The sequence below is a fragment of the Mobula hypostoma genome, chromosome 20 (genome assembly GCF_963921235.1).
Source record: "Mobula hypostoma chromosome 20, sMobHyp1.1, whole genome shotgun sequence".
NCBI lineage: Eukaryota > Metazoa > Chordata > Chondrichthyes > Myliobatiformes > Myliobatidae > Mobula > Mobula hypostoma.
Window position 1 is genome coordinate 8,477,998 of NC_086116.1, and position 21,007 is coordinate 8,499,004.

At 41.3% G+C, this 21,007-nt stretch overlaps 1 protein-coding gene across 16 annotated transcripts in view; it reads left to right on the forward strand.

Moving 5' to 3' along the window:
- Positions 1 to 21,007, forward strand: part of sox5 (SRY-box transcription factor 5) — a 396,739-nt gene that overhangs the window by 217,073 nt on the left and 158,659 nt on the right. For all 16 annotated transcript variants that reach the window (XM_063072335.1, XM_063072336.1, XM_063072334.1 and 13 more), the window contains 2 exons: positions 14,586 to 14,672; positions 19,677 to 19,849. In XM_063072335.1, coding sequence (XP_062928405.1) covers positions 14,586 to 14,672; positions 19,677 to 19,849 — 260 coding nt within the window. The remainder of the gene's footprint in view (positions 1 to 14,585; positions 14,673 to 19,676; positions 19,850 to 21,007) is intronic.

Consider the following 21,007-nt stretch of genomic DNA (forward strand, 5'->3'; position numbering starts at 1 on the left):
GATGCTTTAAACTCACTGTCTTCTATACGAGTTGCCAACTGCAATGGAGCTCCCTGCCTGACTAAGGTATATAAGATTGTAAGAAACATACAGTATATAGCAAAATGGAGTCTTTTCCCCGTGGTAGAAGTATCACAAACAAGAGGATATTGGTTTAAAGAGGGAAGAATGAATTTTAAAGGGGATTTTTTTTTTGCAGAGAGTTTGGTTGATAGCTGGATCACACTGCCAGAGGAAGTGCTAAGATGGATACAATCATTATATTTCAAGGACATTTAGACATGCACTTGAATAGCCATTGCTTAGAAGAATATGGACCTAATGTGCAGATGGGTAAAAAAGTTAGGATGGATGCAAAGGTTTGAAGTGTCCATTTCTGTCCGGTCTGATTCTGTGACTCAAATTAGCAAGTTATAAAGTCCAAGCCACAAGCCTTTTCATATATTTTTTAAGGTGAAGGAACTCAGCAGGCCAGGCAGCATCTATAGAACAGAGTAAACAGTCGACGTTTCAGACCGAGACCCTGAAACATCGACTGTTTACTCTTTTCCATAGATGCTGCCTGGCCTGCTGAGTTCCTCCAGCATTTTGTGTGTGTTGGCTTGGATTTCCGGCATCTACAGATTTTCTCTTGTTTGTAAAAGGTGAAGCCTTGTTCAAAGAGTTATGTACTCCTAACAACTGGAGTGGAGAAGCCCATATTTCCATTTCAATTTCTCAACTAATAACTGCCTTCTGCTGTATGTATCCAGGATTAATCAAGATTTCAACGCAGTGTTTTGAAAAAATAACGAGCAATTAAAACATAAGTCAATTGTTACATGTGTTACAAGGAAGTGATTAAAGTAGAAAATAGTTGAAAGATGTTGAAGCACCAAGGTAGCCATTAGATTCATATCAATAACTTGTTCTTTAAAATGAAAAGTACTTGTTTCCTATTGACAGAGAAAATTCCCCCAAAGAACAGCTGAATGTTGCAAAGCGATGTCTAAAAATATTTATTTACATTTTAATACCTTGTCACTGCTCATGTCTTTCTAGACAGCCATTGTGGTGACTTCAGTGTCAAACAACACTGGAAGTTGCCCTTATATATAGTGTTAATGTAGATAATATACTCACTGAACCTGCATTCTTTAATTTAGATGCAGCTTTTCATGTTTTGAATAGAGATTTCACTGTCAGGAATGAGGACATGTAGTAATTGTCAATTTTTTTTCCCTCTAGTATTGCATCAGTCCGCTATTAGTCAGAGTCTAGCTACACTGAACAATCATCCGTCTTGGACAATCAAATTCAGAGACATTTTGTTTTGGCAGCAAGCATGGTGGTATAAGGATGTCAAATAATCACACATAGAACTAAACCTGAGGCATGCCATTTTAAGTGCCATATGCCGATCCTTTTTTTTTGCCAACTTTAGTTTAATTAGCGCCATGGTGTAAATCTCCAAGTACAATAACAGTGTCTGGCTCCACAATAGGAGGAAAGTCAATCAGAGACTGCTGTCATTCTTGGCTCGATGTTCAAAGTTTTGCCACTGAGTCAGTGGGTCATGGGTTCAACTTCGCGGCAGAGGTCTGAGGCAGGTTCTAAGATGGCATCTCAGTGCATTACTGAGGGTCCGCTAGCTTTTGGATGGGTGATGAAACTGAAGGATGTAAAAGAACCCTGCAGAATTATTTAAAGAAGAGCAAAGTTCAAAGTAAATATATTATCAAAGTAGGTGCATGTATACATAGCAAGTTCTGCCAATACTTAGCACCGAACTAGCACCACTAAGAAAGGTAAAGACTATTTGATTATTTATCACAGTCTTTGCTGGATACATCTAAATTGCTTTGTGTTCTTACAGTGAAACAATCTCAACACATCAAACACTTCATTGGCTTTAAAGCATTTTGGATACCCTGGGGTTACCAAAGGTGTTACTGAAACGCAACAAATATAGATGCTCATTAGTTTGAAATCAAAAGTTTTGTGGATTTAGATGGGATTTAAACCCATTTGAGCTGGTTAAGACTCTTTGAGGTCAAAGCGCAAGTAATGTGTTTTAAGAAGGGATGCTAACTTGGAAGATACTTTATTAAAGGAAATTGGTAGGAAAGCCAGAACATTGCCATAGAGATGGAACATTTAGGAGAGAGACAAAGACATAGGATGCTGCCACAAGAAAGCAGCATCCACCATCAAGACCATGTTCTCTTCTCGCTTCTGCCATCAGGAAGGAAGCACAGGAGCTTTAGGTCCTACTCCACCAGGTTCAGGAACAATTATAACCCTTCAACCATCAGGCTTCTGAAGCAGGATTGATAACCTCACTCAACATTGATTCCACAATCTATTGTTTCACTTTCAAACACTCGACAACTTATGTTGTCTGTATTATTTATCTGTTTATTTATTATTATTATTTTTTTTTTTTTGTTTTTACAGTTTGTCTTCTTTTACACATTGGTTGTTTGTGAGTCTTTGTTTGGGTATAGTTTTTCATTGATTGAATTGTATTTTTTTATTCTACAGTGAATGCCTGCAAGAAAATGAATCAGTAATATATGGTGTCATATATGTACTTTGATAATAATTTTACTTTGAACATGAAATGTCATGCAGATTTGTAACTTGTTCTCTTGTAGATGGTGGGATGATTGGGTAAATGAGGTTGACCTGTCAATGGAGTCACAGAGTTATAGAGTCATACAGCATAGCAACAAGACTTCAGTCCACCATGTCTAAACTGACCATTGTACTAGACTTATATACCTGTATTTGATCTATAGCCTTCTCTGCTTTCCCAGTTCAATGCTTGTCCAGGTATTTCTTAAAGTTTATAGGAGTTACTTAGATCTGAGATTCTGTACATCTTGTCTAAATCCCTTAAGCTTCTGAAAGAAACTATGGAAAATCCTGCTTAAATGTTGGGAACCTGCTTTTAGTCATTGGCTCAAAACTGAGGTGATGCCAAAGTAGCTGAAAATGACTGAAACTTTTGAAAGTCAGACAGCATCTGATTTCATCAGGTATGTGCTGCCTGACTTGCTGAATTTCTCTACCGTTTTGTGAGCATTGCTCGAGATTTCCAGCATCTACAGACTCTCTTGTGTTTAAAATCTTTGAAAGAATGCAGGCACTAACTTGTTGAGTAGTATGTTTGTGTAACTATGACATGTGTGATAATCAGATGTAGGTGTGGTGTAACTCCAAGAGAGAAAGGATTCTCTTGGAACAGTGTAGGAGTTATATTACTGTACCATAGCTGATACATTTTATTCTTCTTTAATTTCATGGGAATATCCAAGAGTGGGTAACAAGCTTTGCCTTTACCTTATGCTTTAGCAAGCATCCTATGAGGTTTATTTTCCTCCTTCTTGTCAGGGAAAGGCAGACTGCTACTTACTGATACTGCAGTTAGTGCTCCTGCCCCTCAGCTTCAGTAACAGAGTTCGATTCTGGCCTCAGGGTACTGTCTGTGTGGAGTTAGCACATTCTCCCTGTGGGTTACCCCCTCCCCCCCAAATGTTGTGGTTTCCTTCCCCAGTGCAAAGATGTGCTGGTTGGTGGGTTAATTGACTGCTGTCAATTACTCTTAATGTGAAGGGTAGTAAGAGTAATGAGTATTTGGGGGGAGTGGGGGAGATGTAGGAGAAAGGGTTACCGGGAAAAAAATGGGGGAATAGGATTTCTCTAAAGCTGCGCTGACTCGTTGGGCTGAACGGCCTCATATATATTGTAAGGAAACATGAATGTATCTCAAATGGTTTATTAGTGCAAGAATGTTTAACTAAACCCGTCAAAAAAGGGAGTGTAAAAGAAGCTAAAGCCAAGGTATTCCAAACTTTGTGGGAAGTACCTGCTGAAATAAATGGGGTCATCTAGTTAGTTTTTACTATCCAGGTAAACACAATGTGCAGTGTAATGGAATCTCAGATGGTCATTAGGCCACTCTGTCCCGAGACTCATTGCGATCTTCATGCAAAGACATATTGACATCCAGAGTGCCAGAGGTGAGCACAAATATCAAGGCACCAGTAACATGAAAGAAACCCTGGAAAAAGAGAGCAAGGAGAAAAAATCCCCACCAGCTGGCAGTGTCCTTAGCTCTAAGGAGGATGGTGTTGATTGCGGGAGGCCATCAGTCCTGCCTGGGGCAGTGCTGCAGGGATTATTTAGAACTGTGTCTTAGGACCAACCGTCTTTGGTTGCTTCAGCAGGTACCATCAAGGATCATCATCCTTGGGTCAGAAGTGGTACGTTCGATAAACATTGAACAATGTTGAGTTCCATTTGCAGCAGTCCACACCCTTAAGCATTGAACTGACAAAATTTGTTCTCTGCGAGTGCTAGTTAAGAATGAGGGTATTCATAATGTTCAAAGCAGCCATGACTGGTGCTGAGTATTTCATCACCAACAGCTTGGGGGATTCTCATCAACCAGAAAATTAACTGAATAAAGCACATCAATTGTAAATGACAATCAAAGAAGTATTCCGAAGCAAATGATCTGATCCACTCTCTGATTCCCCAAGTTTTCTATTACCTACTAGGTACAAGACAGGAGTGTGATAGAATTCCCTCCACCTGAAGTTTCAACATCACTTACGAAGTTCAATATCATTCAGTTACTTAATTGTCACACCACCCACCATCCTAAACATTCAATCCTTCAGTCACAGATGAACCATGGATGGGTTCCACATCATACGGCATAGAAACAAGCCCTTTGGCCCACTGTGTCTATACTGACAATCGTACAAGTGCCATTTATCTGTATTTGATCCACAGCCATCTGGACTTTGCCAGTTCAAGGGATTGTCCAGATATTTCTTAAAGGTTATAGCATTACTTGATCCAAGGTTCTGTACATCTTGTCCAAATCGCTTAAGATGGACAGCCTGTGAAAAAGAGTCTATGGAATATCCTGTTTAAATGTTGGGAATCCACTTCCAATCATTGGCTCAAAGCTTAGGAGTAGCCAAAATAATTCAAAAAATGACTAAACTTTAGAGTACACCATCTACAAAAAGCATGACAGCAACTTAACCCAACTTACTTCACTAATTAAGTTTCATTTTTCGAAAAGACAAGGGCCGCAAGTGTAAATTAAATTCTCTACTTGCAAGTTCTTTTTTCAAAGATGTGCAACATGCTGACTTGGAAATAAATCCTCATTCCCTCTGGGTCAACTGAATTCCCAGCCTAATACAATTCAATGGAAGCATGTTCACCTTATGAACTCCAGTAATCCAAGTAGTAAGCTTACCTCTAAAAGACCGCCACGGTTAGGTGATAAATGTTGGGCTTGCTATCAATGTCCACATCCCCATAAACAAACAAAAAATAAATCTATCTTTATGAACTTCTCTACAAAAAATTCAGATGTGAGATGAGGTAAATCCAAGTTATCCATTCCTCCAAAGCATTCAATCACATGTTGTATCTCAAGTTACTCGCATCTTATAAACAAAAAATGTAAACTTTTTGGAAGAATGCTAGCTAATTTATCTTTAAATGAACCAACCCAGCTTCCCCATCTTTGCCCAAAGAGATCTTGTTCCATAATTTCACCACAGATTGAATGAAACATTGTTTTTCCTGATTTAATTTCACCCCCAATTTACCTTCCTTTAAGATCAATTTGTTAAGACAGGGTTGCTATCTCTGATTGGGTGCTCCTTTAAGATGAAGTTACTAACTTCTATTAAGTGCTCTTTTAAGACAGAGTTATAACGCCGATTGGGTACTCCTTTAAAATGGGGTTGCTGGTACTGAATGGACATATTACCTAAGGTTTCATTACCTCTTCTATAACCTTGAACTGTTCTGCCTTTTTGCATTCCTGCTCTTAGTCCATTACCTACAATACTGTACTTCATCATACACTAATCAGAAGACAATGGAATGGGAATGTGTTTCATCAAATCAGCATGGCATGTAACTTGGAGATGAAATTGAATATATGGATATCAATATTTATTTATTAATTTGCATGTACTGTCACCAAATATTTAATGAATTTAAGACTGTAAGACGATAAAACATATGGAGCAGAATTAAACCATTGAGCCCATCGAGTCGTTCACCTTTTGAATGGCGAAAGGCCTTGATAGAGTGGATATGGAGCGGATGTTTCCTAATGTGGGAGAGTCTAAGACCAGAGGACACTGCCTCAGAATAGAGGAGCATCCTTTCAGAATGGAGATGAGAAGGAATTTCTTTAGCCAGAGGGTGGCGAATCTGTGGAATTTTTTGCCACAGGCAGCTGTGGAGGCCGAGTCTTTACGTATATTGAGAGATTCTTGATTGGTTCAGGTATGAAGTGACACGGAGAAGGCAGGAGATTGGGACTGAGAGGAAAATTGAATCAGCCATGATGAAATGTTGGAACAGACTTGATGGGCTAAATGGTCTAATTCTGCTCTTATATCTTATAGTCTTATGAGTCTGCTCTGCCATTCCACCATGGCTGATTTATTATCCTTCTCAACTCCATTCTCCTGCTGTCTCCCCATAACCCTTGACATCCTAACAACCTCCATCTTAAATATACTCACTGATGTGGCCTGCACAGCTGTCTACGACAATGAATTCCACGGATTCGCCTCCCTCTGGCTGAAGAACATTTTCCTCATCTCTGTCCTAAATGGATGCCCCTCAGTTTTGAGGCCGTGGTCTCTGGTCCCAGACTCCCCCCCCCCACTATAAGAAACATCCTCTCCACATCCACTATATCTAGGCCTTTCAATATGCAATAGGGTTCATTGAGATCCTCCCTCATTCTTCTCAGCTCCAGTGAGTACAGGACCAGAGCCATCAAACACTCCTCATATGTTAACCCTTTCATTCTTGGGATCAGTCTCCTCATATGTTAACCCTTTCATTCTTGGGATCAGTCTCCTCATGTTAACCCTTTCATTCTTGGGATCAGTCTCCTCATATGTTAACCCTTTCATTCTTGGGATCAGTCTCACGAAAGTCCTCTGGACCCTCTCTATGACAGCATTATGGAGGTTCTTTCTTTAAATTTTGGACATAGTGGTTAAAGAAATCTGCAAACACAAGTAATTCAAAAGAGTGCAAGAGAAATAAATACAAGAGGAGAAAGTGACTTGGGCTTCATGAGTTGGATAGCCGAGGCCCATTGACTACATATGACCTCTAGGTCACGGATGGACACCTCTGCACTAACAGCATTACATGTAGATTACAACACAGAGAGTATTACTATTCAGTATGCATTTGGCTGAAAAGGCACTATGTTCAAAATCATACTTTGGTGACCTTCAATTAGTGCCAATGGGTGCCTCAGAGTCTGGCAGCCTTTACATCCTCCACTTCCTTCACTCCACGCTTGGCAGTTATGTCTTCAGCTGGTTACTTATCCTAGTGTCTCTCTAAATTTTTGTTTCCTGAGCATGCTCCTGGGAATGTTATGGCATGACAGAGATGCTAGATAATGCAAGTTATATTTAATGTGTCCTTTATGGATATCAACTTCAGTGTTGTATTTTACAATCCACTGCTACATTCTGTTTCCCTGCGAGCGGAAGCAAGAGGGAAACTCGCAGGTTTGTCCTGTTTAATTCATTGGGGTCCTACAGGGTAAAATAGCCTCTAAAATGTAATAAAAATATATTTAAGGCAGTACGCTCTCAAAACTTGTAAAGGTCCTTGCAGTCAGCACTGGTTAGGGTCAGGTGCCATATCTGTTGCGATAATTAAACCACTAGGATGAAAAATAGCTTCTGACATCTCTGGGATCTAGAAGCAAGCATGCCATTTAGTGCATGTGGCAGGGGTAAATTGCACCCTTGATTTCCTTCTGTTATATTATTTGCATATACAGTCATTTATAAGGTACACACGTACACCTGATCATTAATGCAAATATCTAATCAAACAATCATGTTGCAGCAACTTAATGCATAAAAGCATGCAGACATGGTCAAGAGGTTCAGCTGTTGTTCAGACCAAACATCAGAATGAGGAAGAAATGTGATTTAATTGACTGACAGTGGAATGATTGTTGGTGTCAGAATGGGTGGTTTGAGAATGTCAGAAATTGCTGATCTCCCAGAATTTTCATGCACAATAGTCTCTAGAATTTACAGAGAATGGTATGAGATTTGAAAATCATCTAGTGAGTGGCAGTTCTATGTGTGAAACACTTCGTTATGAGCGAGGTTAGAGGAGAATGGCCAGATGGGTTCAAGCTGACAGGAAGGCGACAGTAACTCAAAGAACCCCACGCGTTACAACAGTGGTGTGCGGAAAAGCATCTCTGAATGCACTACACGTCAAACCTTGAAGTGGACGGGCTACAGCAGCAGAAGACCACGTACATACACTCAATGACCACTTTATTAGGAACAGGAGGTACCTAATAAAGCAGCCACTGAGAATATTTTAACAATGTTTTTAGAAAGATGTTTGATGCTCTGCATTAAACTGTTCTGTTGTTGTACATTGAGTTTCTGCCTGAATGCCGATTAAATGAATCTACAATTTTCTGTCAAAATTTCCTTGACAGAAGCAACAGGAAAAGAGAAACACATAATCAGCAGCAATACAAAGCCAATTTAAAACAGTGTGATACATGGGTATCTCACTGCACAAGTCTTTCTTGGTTTTCATAGAACAGGTCTCTTCCTCTTTTCTCCATCATCGGGGAGCCTCTTAGTTGAAATACTAAGCTTGATTGTTGCTTGGGGAAAGGTGATTCCTTTTTCAGTTTGACGCTGTATGTAGTTTTATATCAGAAAAGTAATTATCTTCTTGGACTCCTATGTGTTCTAAAATTCACCTTATCTCTACCTGTGTTGGATATCTCGGTCTATCTCACCTGCCAGCTCTGTCCCATGTACTTTGAAACATGAAATGAAATATATTGTTTACGTTAAATCAAATCAGTGAGAATCGTGCTGACCAGCTCAGAGGTTTTGCCTGGCTTCCGCCGCCCATATAGTATGCTCACAACTCACTAGCTCGTTCGTCTTTGGAATGTGGAAGGAAACTGGAGCACCTGGAGGAAACCCATGTGGTCACGGGGAGAACGTACAAACTCCTACAGACAGTGGCGGGAATTGAACCCCTATTACAGCCGGTGCTGTAAAGCGTTACTCTTGGCTGCCATGCTGCTCTGTTTGGGACCCTCTCAAACAGCTTGCTTGTTATGGATGCATTCTTCGTGATCTTAGCCTCTGGTCCCCTACACAACCAACAACCTAGTCTATGTATTTTGGAATTGCCTCTTTTGGGTCTTCACCCTACTCTTGCTCTACCTCAGAACTGTCCTCCAACCCCTTTCTGTCTAGCTCTGCATCCACACTTGCTCCTGTGACCTGCAATGTTTCCGGGGACTGTATTTTTATAGTAACACCCACAAGTTGCTGCAAGAACATAAGCAGCTCAGGCAGCATCTATGGAAAGAAAAGTATCGATGTTTAGGACCGAGATCCTTCATCAGGACTGGAAAGGAAGGGGAAAGAAACCAGAATAAGAAAGTGGGTAGGGGAGGTGAAGGAGTACAAGCTGGAAAGTGATAGGCGAAGCCAGTTGGGGGTGCAAGGATGACGTGAGAGGTGAGAGATGGAAAAGTGAAAACAAAAGTATTTCTATGTTTGGGTCAGGGGAGAGGTCCCACTGGATTCAGGATGGTGAGAGATTCTGAAAACAGAGAGAACTCTGGATTTCAAATGATTGATCTCTTTAGCTTCCAAGAAGGAAATGAGGTCTGCTTTCATCCACTATTTTAATGCAATTGAATCCCCTCTGCTGACCATAAACTTCCCTTCAAGGGCAACATCCAGTTGAATTCTCCAGCTCTGTACTGAGGGAGTGCTGGGGTGGTGACTTTTGAGTGAGGCATTAAACTGAAGTGCCAGCTGCCTCCCGCGATGGATGTTAAAAAAGACTTATGTTGATATTGAGAGGTTGGTTGTTTAATTGGATCACTAAATTTCGACATATTTGGTAGGAGAGTGGTAGGAGGGTGGTATAGATTACCGAGGAGAGCATTCAAACTGGTTACATCACTGTCTGGAATGAAGGGGCTAATGCACAGGATCAGGAAAATCTGCACAGGGTTGTACACTTGGTCAGTTCCATCATCGGCGCTAGCCTCCACACCATTGAGGAAAACTTTCAAACGACTCCGTCCACCATTAAGGACCCTCACCACTCAGGATGCACCCTCTTTCCAGTAAAACCACCGGGGGGGGGGTATCGGAGCCTAAAGATACATATTCAATGTTTTAGGAACAGTGTCTTCCCCTCCACCAGCAGATTTCTGAATGGTCCATGAATCCATGAACACAGCCTCAGTATTCCTCTTTTGTGCTATTTATTTCAGCAGGGACTTGGCGAGCTGAAGGGGCCGTTCCTGTACCTTGTCTCCCCATGAGTAGATGGGTTCTTGCAGAACCTTAGATGATATTATTTTCCTGAACTTTTATCTGTCTGTCCTTGACCACTCAGATGTAGAAGGATTCTTCATTGCTGTTTCCATGACAATTTTGTTTTACCAGTCAGGGTTGTTAGCCCTGAGCTGAACCCCCAAACCTGGAGGACTGGTGGACCGCTCTTAGTCTGGCCTCTACCCTTTGCATTGGTTTGCACTGGGGACCCTACCAAGGGCCGAAGTATAAAGCCCTGACTCCAGCCAGCATAGCTCTTCAGGTCAATGAGGCAGCAAGCCTCTAAACAGCAACAAGGTTGTGGTCCTCTTCGAGGTCATGAACTAACATTACAGAAGTATTCAGCTTAATACAGCTCCATGGACATCGCTGTGCACAGACTAGCTGTTGCTTGCACTCCGTTGCAGCACTGGCTTCATGTCAAAATGTACCCAATTTTATGTAAAGTGCTTAAGGATATTTTGGGAGATAATAGGGGCTATGCAAATATAAACTCCATCTTTGTGTTGCTTTGTTATCCTATTTGGTGAGAGTTGCAATTGAAGGGATGATCAGTCTGGAAGGTCCAAACACAGAGAATCTGCAGATACTGGAAATGCAGAGTAACACGCACAAAATGCAGGAGGAACTCGTCAGGTCAGGCAGCATTTATGGAGGGCAATAAACAGTCAACATTTTTGGCCAAGCCTCTTCATGAAGGATCTCAGTCCAAAATGTCTGTTCCCCCTCCATAGATGCTGCCTGATCTGAAAAACGTGAGTTTGTTATTGAGGACTAAGACCCTTAGCAGTTTACCTGGATAAATGCGAAGTGCTGCATTTTGAGAGGGGCAACATAGAGAGGGAATATAATATCTTGAAAGATGTGAAAGGGCAAAGGAAATGAGAGATTCACAAGTGGTTTGAAGCTGTCACAATAAGTTAATGTGGTAAGTGAAATAGGCAGTTAAGGAAGCATGTGAGATTCTCAGTTTTGTTAGTAGGGTGACTGAATAGAAACAAAAGGAAGACGTATCAAATATTGACAAGTTACTTGTTGGGCTTCAGCCTGAGCACTGGGAACAGTCTTGGGCACTGCACTTCAGTAAGTTTGTCTAGTTTTTGGCGAGGCTGCAGAGAAGTTGTACCAGAATAATTAATTCTAGGGGATAAAGAACTGTACGGATTGCTATCCTTGACATGTGGAGAGACCTACCAGAGGCACTCAGAATAATTAGAGGGAGAACTTGCTTCCTGTGGTGAGTGGGCCAGTGAACAGAGGTCGTGAACTCACTTGGCAAAAGGGCCAGGGTTCAACTGAGGAGAACAGAGAGTTCTGTGAAAGGTCATTGACCTAAAGCATTAACTCTGTTTCTCCCTCCACAGATGTCACCTGGTCTTCTGAGTATTTCCAACATTTTCTGCTTTTTTTTTGCAGATTCTCCTTTCCCCCATGGAGTGCTGCTTTAAAATGAAACATGTTCCCAAAAGGGTGTTGGATCAGATTTTACAGAACCTAAGTATTTTAAGGGAATTAATTTGGAAGGTTTTGGGAGAAAGCACTAAACAGAACAGCCCCTTCAGAGATCTGGCTGAGGCAAGCAGGCCTTGAGCTATTGTAAGATTCAATGGCTCCAAGTCTGCTGAAGATACCTTGTGTGCACAGTCAGACTGGCACACGGCAGAGGACTTCTTTCTGTGACAAAATTGAAGCATTTGTTCTGAAAACCACGATTCTTGAAAACCGCAGCTGACAGTTACTGATCTGAGTGAGAGAATTTCCCTTATAGCCTCAGATCTATTACAATGACAACCCTTTTTATTTTTGGACTTGTGGCATTTTTAATGCCTCAAATAAAAAAAATTATAAAACATTAAATGTCATGAACAAGTAATAGGATTCTTGCAACAATTTATACTCCTTGAGACACTGGTGAAGTGTAAGAATTAGAGCTGGTGATGCATTTCCTCCAGTTAACACAGGTTACAGTTTAAACTAACAAGGGAATGAACAGGAAATATAATATTGAATTAATGTGGTCTTAACTGGACCCAAGACTAAACCTCACTGTTACTTACACTCGTTCAGCAAAAATAAGTGATTGTATTATGTTGCTGTGAGATATTCAACGTATATTATGTTGTAAAATGTAAATTAAGCGTGATGGGATATGACACCATGTCTGGAAGTGGATGAAACGTTTTGGGAATACTGTACTATTATTACAATTTGCAAAACCTTGGATAAACTCAGCCAGTGGTTGTATAATTGGTTATTCAATCCCGAGCCCTGTTCACAGCTCAAGCCAGGAACACTGAGCTGACTTTGCCAAGTGAAGTGAATGTGGTGACTGTGCTCAGCAGAAAAAAAACTTTAAAAATTGGAGCCTGCCTTTTTCCTGTGGGCTCCTTTTCACCATGTCTGAGACTGGCTACATGACAGTAGCCCTTTGTTACATGGGCCTGACTTATTCTGATCTGCTAAATGCCTACTACCAGCTCCACAAATATGAGATAATAGCTGGGGGAGAAGGGGGTTGGAGGGGGTAAGAGAGTGTTTCACGATACCGCTGACCTTTAATATTGGTGGAATTACAAACCGTGTTTATATCGTTAAAACACCCTAACCAGTCAATGGAAAATATTTAACCCTACGTGTTTTTGGATTGGATAACAATTGCATCTATTTTAATTTTATTTTGCATTCGTTCTTCTCCCCAGCTGAAAGTATAAACCACTTTATGTTGCATGCACTTTTATAGTTCATTAGCTCTCCAAAATTCCAAACTGAGCCCGTGTTGAGAGGAGTTACAGGGTACCTGGTCAAAACTGGGGCAGTCGATCTTCTAACATGAAGTTGCATGATCTGCCTGGCTTTGACAGTGTGTAGATGGACCTTTTGAAGTGTGCTTTGATAATTGTATAAAGTGATTTTGATACGACGTTTAATTGAGGGCACGGTGACACTGATTCACTGGCAGACAGGTCTTTAATCTCTCCCCTGATATATCAAGATTAAGCTGTTTTACATTTCACTCCTAAAACTAGCCAAATAAAGACTTTTATTCTGGAATTTTAATTTTTTAACCTTTTAATTTCTTAGTCACAGTAATCAGAGAACATTGCTTGATTTTCATTCCTCGTCCAGGCATAAAAATGGGGTGGCATCACCACTTAGAGAGAACCAGAAATACTTCTCCTCAGACCATCGATGAGGGCACCTGCTTTAATGGTAAAACGGCACAGCACAAGTTTAAGAGGGATCTTTTAAAGTAAAAATAGTTCGAACAGCACAGCTCATTAATGAGTAAAAGTAATTCCTAATACTGTGCAGACAGGACACAAAATTGGGGTGAATGTGTTGTCCCCAGCCATTTGCTGTTCAATTTAAATGTCAGAACTTGCCTTAAAAGCTTCAACCGTTGTTTGGTGGTGAATAGCATCTGTTGGAATGGAGGCAAGTTGGCAGGGGACAGCTGTGAACAGCTTCCAGTGACTGGTTCACTCATATCAGTGGACTACCAGCTGCATTAAGACACCCTCTAACCAGCGGTCCCAAGTAAATGGTGAGAGTCCTCATTCTAGCCATATACAGCAAGGGGAGAAGTCATGCGAGGATTGTCTACTGTGTGGCGACTGGGAAGCTGATCACTCATAGGCCTGTAACAGTGGAAGCCCCAGTACAGGGCGAGTACGCAGACTCCCCTTTCCATCACAACTGTGTTTGATACACCCCAGAGTTTATCTTACTTTTCAGTGTTCCTGATTACAGTTGCTGTTTCACAGAGTTTAACCACGTCTGCAACCCGGCCCACTTGTAGTCTTTCAGTCCTTTGATCAACAGGAATAAACTAAACCGAGGTGGCTTTTTATCCACCTTTGACTCTGCGTTATTTTGTTGTTTCATTGACCGGACGGGTATCCTGCAGAATTGTTGAACTGTTGATCAGCTCCTTTCCCCTCTCTCCAGAAACCCAGACAATTGTGCCACATAACAGTCATCTCATTGTTTGAGGTCAGGGTAATGATTCTCAAAGAGCAGATGATTAAATAATTCTTATCTGTTTTGCGATTAAACATATAAATGAATCAGCAAGATGGGAAGTGATGCCTTAGTCTGCAGTTGAACTTTGCAAGGGCTTTAGAGAGAGATTAAAGCCTTCTAAAAACAAAATCTCTCTTTGCATTTCCTCAGAAACTCCTAGTATCGAGAAGCTGCTATCAAAAGACTGGAAGGACAAGCTTCTTGCCATGGGATCAGGAAACATCGGGGAGATTAAAGGTTGGGTAAATGATCAATTCAATTTGTCCTTGCACACTTTCCCTGCTTTTGCTTTTTTGCATTAGTAGTTGGTTGAAAATGGCTCTTGTGATTATTTGTTGTGTGTGTGTGTGTGTGTGTGTGTGTGTGTGTGTGTGTGTGTGTTTAAAGAAGGCAACTAACTGCAAAACTAACAGGATGCAGCCTACTGAAAATAACTTTGAATAGATATTTTTGTCAAGTCTTCTAATTTATTTTAGCAATTTAACAAGGCTGCCTCATGTCATGTATGGGAAAAGATTTAGTCTTGTTCAGCAGTTTTGATGGGAAGTCAGGGGTTTTATATGGAATCCAAGACCTGATCTGGTTTCTGCTTGTCCACACTCATTAGAGCATGCAAAGTGGCAATTCCAGTAATCATCTCTAAAAGGAGACACGGTTACTGTTTATAAATATGTTTAATAATGCAGAGCTTTGAGATTGTATGTCCTGTTTATTCTGCCATGTCTGACCTCAACATAATGTCAGTGGAACAAAAAGAGATGAGGATATTCCAGTCTAGACAACAGCTCCTTAAATATACCAGAATTCCCAATTAAACTTAAACTCCCATTGACTGCTGTCCACAGCTCAAAGTGTTTCATTCAAAGTTCAAAGTATTTTATTATCAAAGTACATATATGTCATCATATTCTGCCCTGGGATTCACTTTCTTGCAGGCATTCGCAGTAGAACAAAGACACAATAGAATCAATGAAAAGCTACGCACAAAGATTGACAAACAGGAAAAGACAAACTGCGCAAATAAAAAAAAAACAATAATAAATAAATACACACACACACACACACAAAACATACTGGGCTATAAAGTCCTCGAAAGTGAGTCCATAGTTTGTGGAATCAGTTCAGTGCTGAGCTAGCATTTCAACTTGTGTACTGTTTTCAACTTAAGTCAGATGCCATTAGTGAACCATAGGTAGTTCTGAGCCTTGTTTTAAAATATGGAACAGATACATATAAATGTGGGTTACTGCAGTTTATTAGTCTCCTAAAGCTTAACATTCTTGAACCATTTCCGTCAAACATATTAAGAAGACCATTTGACGGCGCCTATTCAGTTAATGGTTCAGCCTGTAAAATCTGTGCCTTTAATTTTTTATGGTAAATCTGAAAAGACAGTGTGGCCGCAGATCTCTCGCATCTTTATAATGTGCCGCTGATGATCATTACCTATTGCTCTTGTGTGGACTGAGCATAAAACGCTGGACTAACTTCTATGGTCTGGAGAAAGAAGACAATTGAAATTCCTGCCAGCCTGTCATGAAAGAAGGGTTTCTTTTCTCCTTTGACATTTTAACAGAAGATCCTTTCTGTTTTGCAGTCCCTTCAAACACACATCTAAAGGGCCAGGCTCCACAGTGAGTTGTTAAAACAGCCACCGGTTTATTTCTCCTGCAGACTGCCGTGACAGTTGCAATTATTGTCTATTGTTGGGAAAGCTGCCCTCCGGGGCCAAATGAATCTCACTCGCACCTTCTTGTGAGGTCAAATGGGCCGACTGCTCTCTGCCCAAGAGTCCAGTGTGGTGCCTCATGAAGCCGGAGCCAAGGGAAGAATAGAGCAAGAGATCGTTTGATAGGCTGCTGAAGCAAAGCAGGAATGTAAACTGAAATGTAAAGAGATCACAAAAAAACTATTGTCGTCTGGAATTTCTGACTTGGATGATGGGACTTTGTGGTTATGTGTTTGTGCATGTAGATCAGTTTCAAAAATACATTGAACACAGGCACAACTACTTCTCACTTTGGAGCTTTTTTTTAAAAAAGTGAACCTACAAGACGAACAGAATATATAGTTTTTCTCAATAGAGGGTGAAGATTTGATCAACCAGAATAGCTTCCAGGTCTGGCTTTCCCAAAAAGGTTCTGAAAGATTTGGGTCAAATAGGACAAGATGGGTGTCTTCGTCGGGAAGGATCAGTGGGGCCAAAGGGCTTGTTCCTGTTTTCTATGATTCTATGACACCGAAATGTTTTCTCACTTCAAAGTATTTTATTACTATCTTAGATCTACCTTCCTTCATCCCAGCCCTTTGATTATTGAAATTGGGTATATTTAAAGCATTGTTGAGAAGTTTTGATTAGTCTGGGCATCAAAGGAAATAGGGGAAGGCAGGAGAATGGTGTTGAGAGGGTAAATAAGTCAACCGTGCTCGAATGGCAGAGCAGTCAACAGGCCGAACAGCCTAACTTTTCTGATATATCTTATAGTCTTATGGACTCAGCAGTGATCACTGCATTGCAATAGGCTGCAAGGTGATTTTGGCTTCATCAGTGGTGTGCTGTTATGGCAGTCCCAGAACCCCAACTGAACCCAATTGAACCTGGGTTCAAGGACTAGAATGGGATTTGGCCATCTTTGAGGTACACTTTCAACTTATTTTTGCCAACCCTCTGGCAGTGCAAATGTGCCCAACAACCATACTGATTAGCACTGATCCTCTGTTCCTTGCTGTCTTTAAGATTTTATGCATTCAGTCTTTGGTCTTTTTAACTTTCAACATCTCTCTTTTCTCTAGGCTTTGGCCTCCGATGCACCACAGTTCTCATAGCTGTTCCACTAAAGATTTTTAAGGGAATCAAGAGAATTAAATGGTGCAAGTCATATCAAATGGCAGAGCAGGCTTAAAGGGACAAATGAATGGCCTTCTCCTGATTTTTCTAACATTTTTCAATTTATATTAAATAGGCCTTCAGTTGCCCACACAATAAGCTGTGGAGTTTCTTTTGTTACTGAAGATAACAATCATGAAAAATCAATCATTGTTACCGTGGATAATGAAGCTGCTGTCTGTAAGGAGTTTGTACATTCTCCCTGTGACCCACGGGGGTTTCCTCCAGGTACTCCTGTTTTCTCCCATTCCAAAGATATGCGGGTTGGTAGATTAATTGGCTACATGAGTATAATTGGGTGGTGCAGGCTTGATGGTCCGAGGGGCCTGTTATTATGCTGTAGTTCTACATAATTGCCAGTATGTCAGAGTGCTTTCTCAGAGTCCAACAGTTCTGCTACACCACTGATTAAGCAGTTACCTTGACCCGGTGGTGACTCCTTGCTTCTGACACCCCAAAGACTTGAAACTTGGCTGCTACTCTTGTCTTATTCAGATGCATTATTACGCCACTGCCCTTATGTAGTTGTAAATGGTCATTTAGCACCGTTCATAGATCTTCTTGAAGCCAGCCATTTATCCCTCAGATGACTCCTACACCAGATGAGGTGTGAACTCCCTCAGAGATTTCTCTCCCACAGCTTTGGTGGAGGAAAATCAGAGAGAAACAGTGGATAAGCTGAAGAGTCATCATTATTTGGCTCATGTTTTCCAATGGCTTTCATTGAATCGACCTGCATACAAATTTGTTGCTATGTTTGCTACTTCCCATTAGTGACTGGACTACAAAAGTACCTGAGTCTCTTTGAAACAACGTGTGTAAATGATGGCCATTTGATCCATCAGGTCCTTGGCAGCCCTATACCGAGTCAACCCACCCATCTCCCTTTTCCTATTTTCCCTGTAGTCCTGCATTTTATTATCCCTCACCTACCTATCCCCTCCCTCTTGATCTGTCTGCCATTTGTGCACAGTATGGGGTAATTTACAGTCACCAATGAGCCCACCCCCACCAACTGTGGGGAGAAACTAGAACACCCAGGTGGTCACAGGATGAATGGGCGAACTCCACACAGACGGCACCAAAGGTCAGGATCATAGACCAGGTCTCTGTAGATGCGAGGCAGTGTCACTGTGCTGCCCTGGAGTGACCTGGAAGACAGCACAAAATAATTTATTGTAGCCTATGGCATCTTTGTAACTCCAAAGAATGAGCCTCCATTTGATACACTTGCCATCATAAGCCAGGGAACTCTTTATTGATTCGGAAATGATAGCTAAACAAACGTACACTCAGGACTGGTGATGGGCGTGACCAAAGTAAAAGAAATATAAAATTCTTCTAGAGATTTTCCGGGAATGTGTGAGTGCTCTTAGCCCATCTTTGCCTCAAAATAGTCATCTCTTTTTGACAAACAAAAGTAAGCACTGATTTCCCAATCCATTACAAGTATGCAAACTGTCTGGTGGTTTACACTCTCCCGTTAACTGACCACCACCAGATGTTGCAGGGAACTGGAGCAGGATATCCGGATTGAACCCAGGTCCCTGTAGATAGAACAGACTAATTGTTAGTATTCTGAAATGTGGGGAGGTTACAGGAGTCCAAGGTACTTGGGTTGGAAAATTGGCGATCAAAATAAGATCAGCCAAACTGATTGCATATTCTTCATTTTTTTCTACTAAAAATCACTCCACTAATTTTTAGTAGAATGACATTTACTTCAGCATGTGATGTTAGCATGAATTGTAGCAGAGTCCTCTTCCCTTCCTGTAGAACTACAACCAAGATAGGTAAACCAATCCTAATGCATCCAATTAAGTCGCCTGAAAGCAGGCTTTTTCCACTGAGGACTCGAACTAGAGGTCATAGGTTAAGGGTGGAAAGTGAAACATTTAAGGTGAACCTGAGGGAGAAAACTTCTTCACTCAGAGGGTGGTGAGAGTGTGGAACAAGCTTCCAGTGGAACTGGTGGATACAGGTTTGATTGCCACACTTGAGAGAATTTGGGTAAGTACCTGGATGGCAGGGGTCTGAAGGGCTATTGTCCAGATGCAGGTCAATGGGACTAGGCAGAATAACAGTTCAGCATGGATTAGATGGACCAAAGGGACTATTTTTGTGCTGTAGCTCTCCGTGACCATAGAAGTATTATGCTGGATGTCGTGGGAAGATAATTTGATTGGCCTGGGTTGACTCTCCCTCCTAATTCCTTGTGATCGCTGCTTCTCGCTCCCCCACTTACTGAACTCCCATGACCTATGAAACTCAGGAGACGTTGAACTTTTCTCCCTCTTTCTGCTTTCCGCCCTCCACACCGCAAACCCCCCCCCCACCCCTTCCACCGGTGACAGGGACGCCTGAGAGCTTGGCGGAGAAAGAACGGCAACTCATGGCGATGATCAACCAGTTGACAAGTCTGCGTGAGCAGTTGCTGGCGGCCCATGATGAACAGAAAAAGCTGGCAGCCTCGCAGATCGAGAAGCAACGACAGCAAATGGAACTCGCAAAGCAGCAACAGGAACAAGTGAGTACAACTGAACGGATGAATCCAGTTGACTGGGAATCGCGGAAAGTTCAGCAGCAACATGCTATAGCCACCAAATTAACAGACCGTGATGGAAAAATTTACAAAAAAACATCTATAGCTTTATAAAAGGATCATCTTGTGTCGCTTGCTCTGAGCATCAGAGGGTTTTTTGCACTGTGACCTATATCCTTGCCATTAATTCTTAATTGCCTGGATCTTTATGACTGTAGGAGTGAACTCAAATGCAATATAAAATTGTTAGTAATTTGTCTAAGGTAAGTGCACACAAACTATGCTGTGGCCTCAAACTATAGTGTGTAAATTGTCACTGATTCAGAGAACTGGAGAATTATCCATTACAAATGGAGGCCAATGTACCTGTACCCAATGCTGTCTCTATCAAAAATCCCACTCTTTACCCATGGACCTGTTTTGTTTTTAACTTTTGCAAGTTTGTATCAAATGCCCTTTGAAAATTACCAATCATCCATTTAGTCCTAATGCACAGAAAGTACTTCAAATGACCAGTCCCTTCAGTTCATGATAGTTCAAACATGATGCCAAATTCAATTAATCCTTTCTGCCAGCATGATCCATATCCCTCCATTCCCTGCCTATCTAAAAGCCTCTTAAGCAACACTGTCATATCTACTTCCACCATCAGCACATTCTAGATTTCTACCAACCATTCTCTATGTAAAAAATAAACTTGGCCCGTACCTCCCTTAAACTTTCCCTTGGCACCACAAAGCAATGCCTTCTGGTAGTTGACATTCCTATCCTGGTAAAGTGATTGTGAATGCCTACTCTTTGCCTCATAATTTTATAAACTTCAGTCAGGTTGCTCTTCAATCTCCAGCACTGCAGAGTAAACAATCTAAACTTGTCCAACCTCTCCAACCCAGCAGTAACCTGGTGAACCTCTTTTCTACACTCTTCAAAGTCTCCTCACCCTTCCTGTAATGGGGGCAACCAAAGCTGCAAACAATACTCCAAGCGTGGCCTGCAAAGATTTATACAGATGCAACGTGACTTTGTGACTCTCACGTTCAATGGCCCAACTAATGAAGGCAAGCATGCCACATGGTTTCTTTACACCTTAATCTAATAAATTTTATTTCTAGGAATTTTTAAAACCCCAAATCCCTGAGTCAG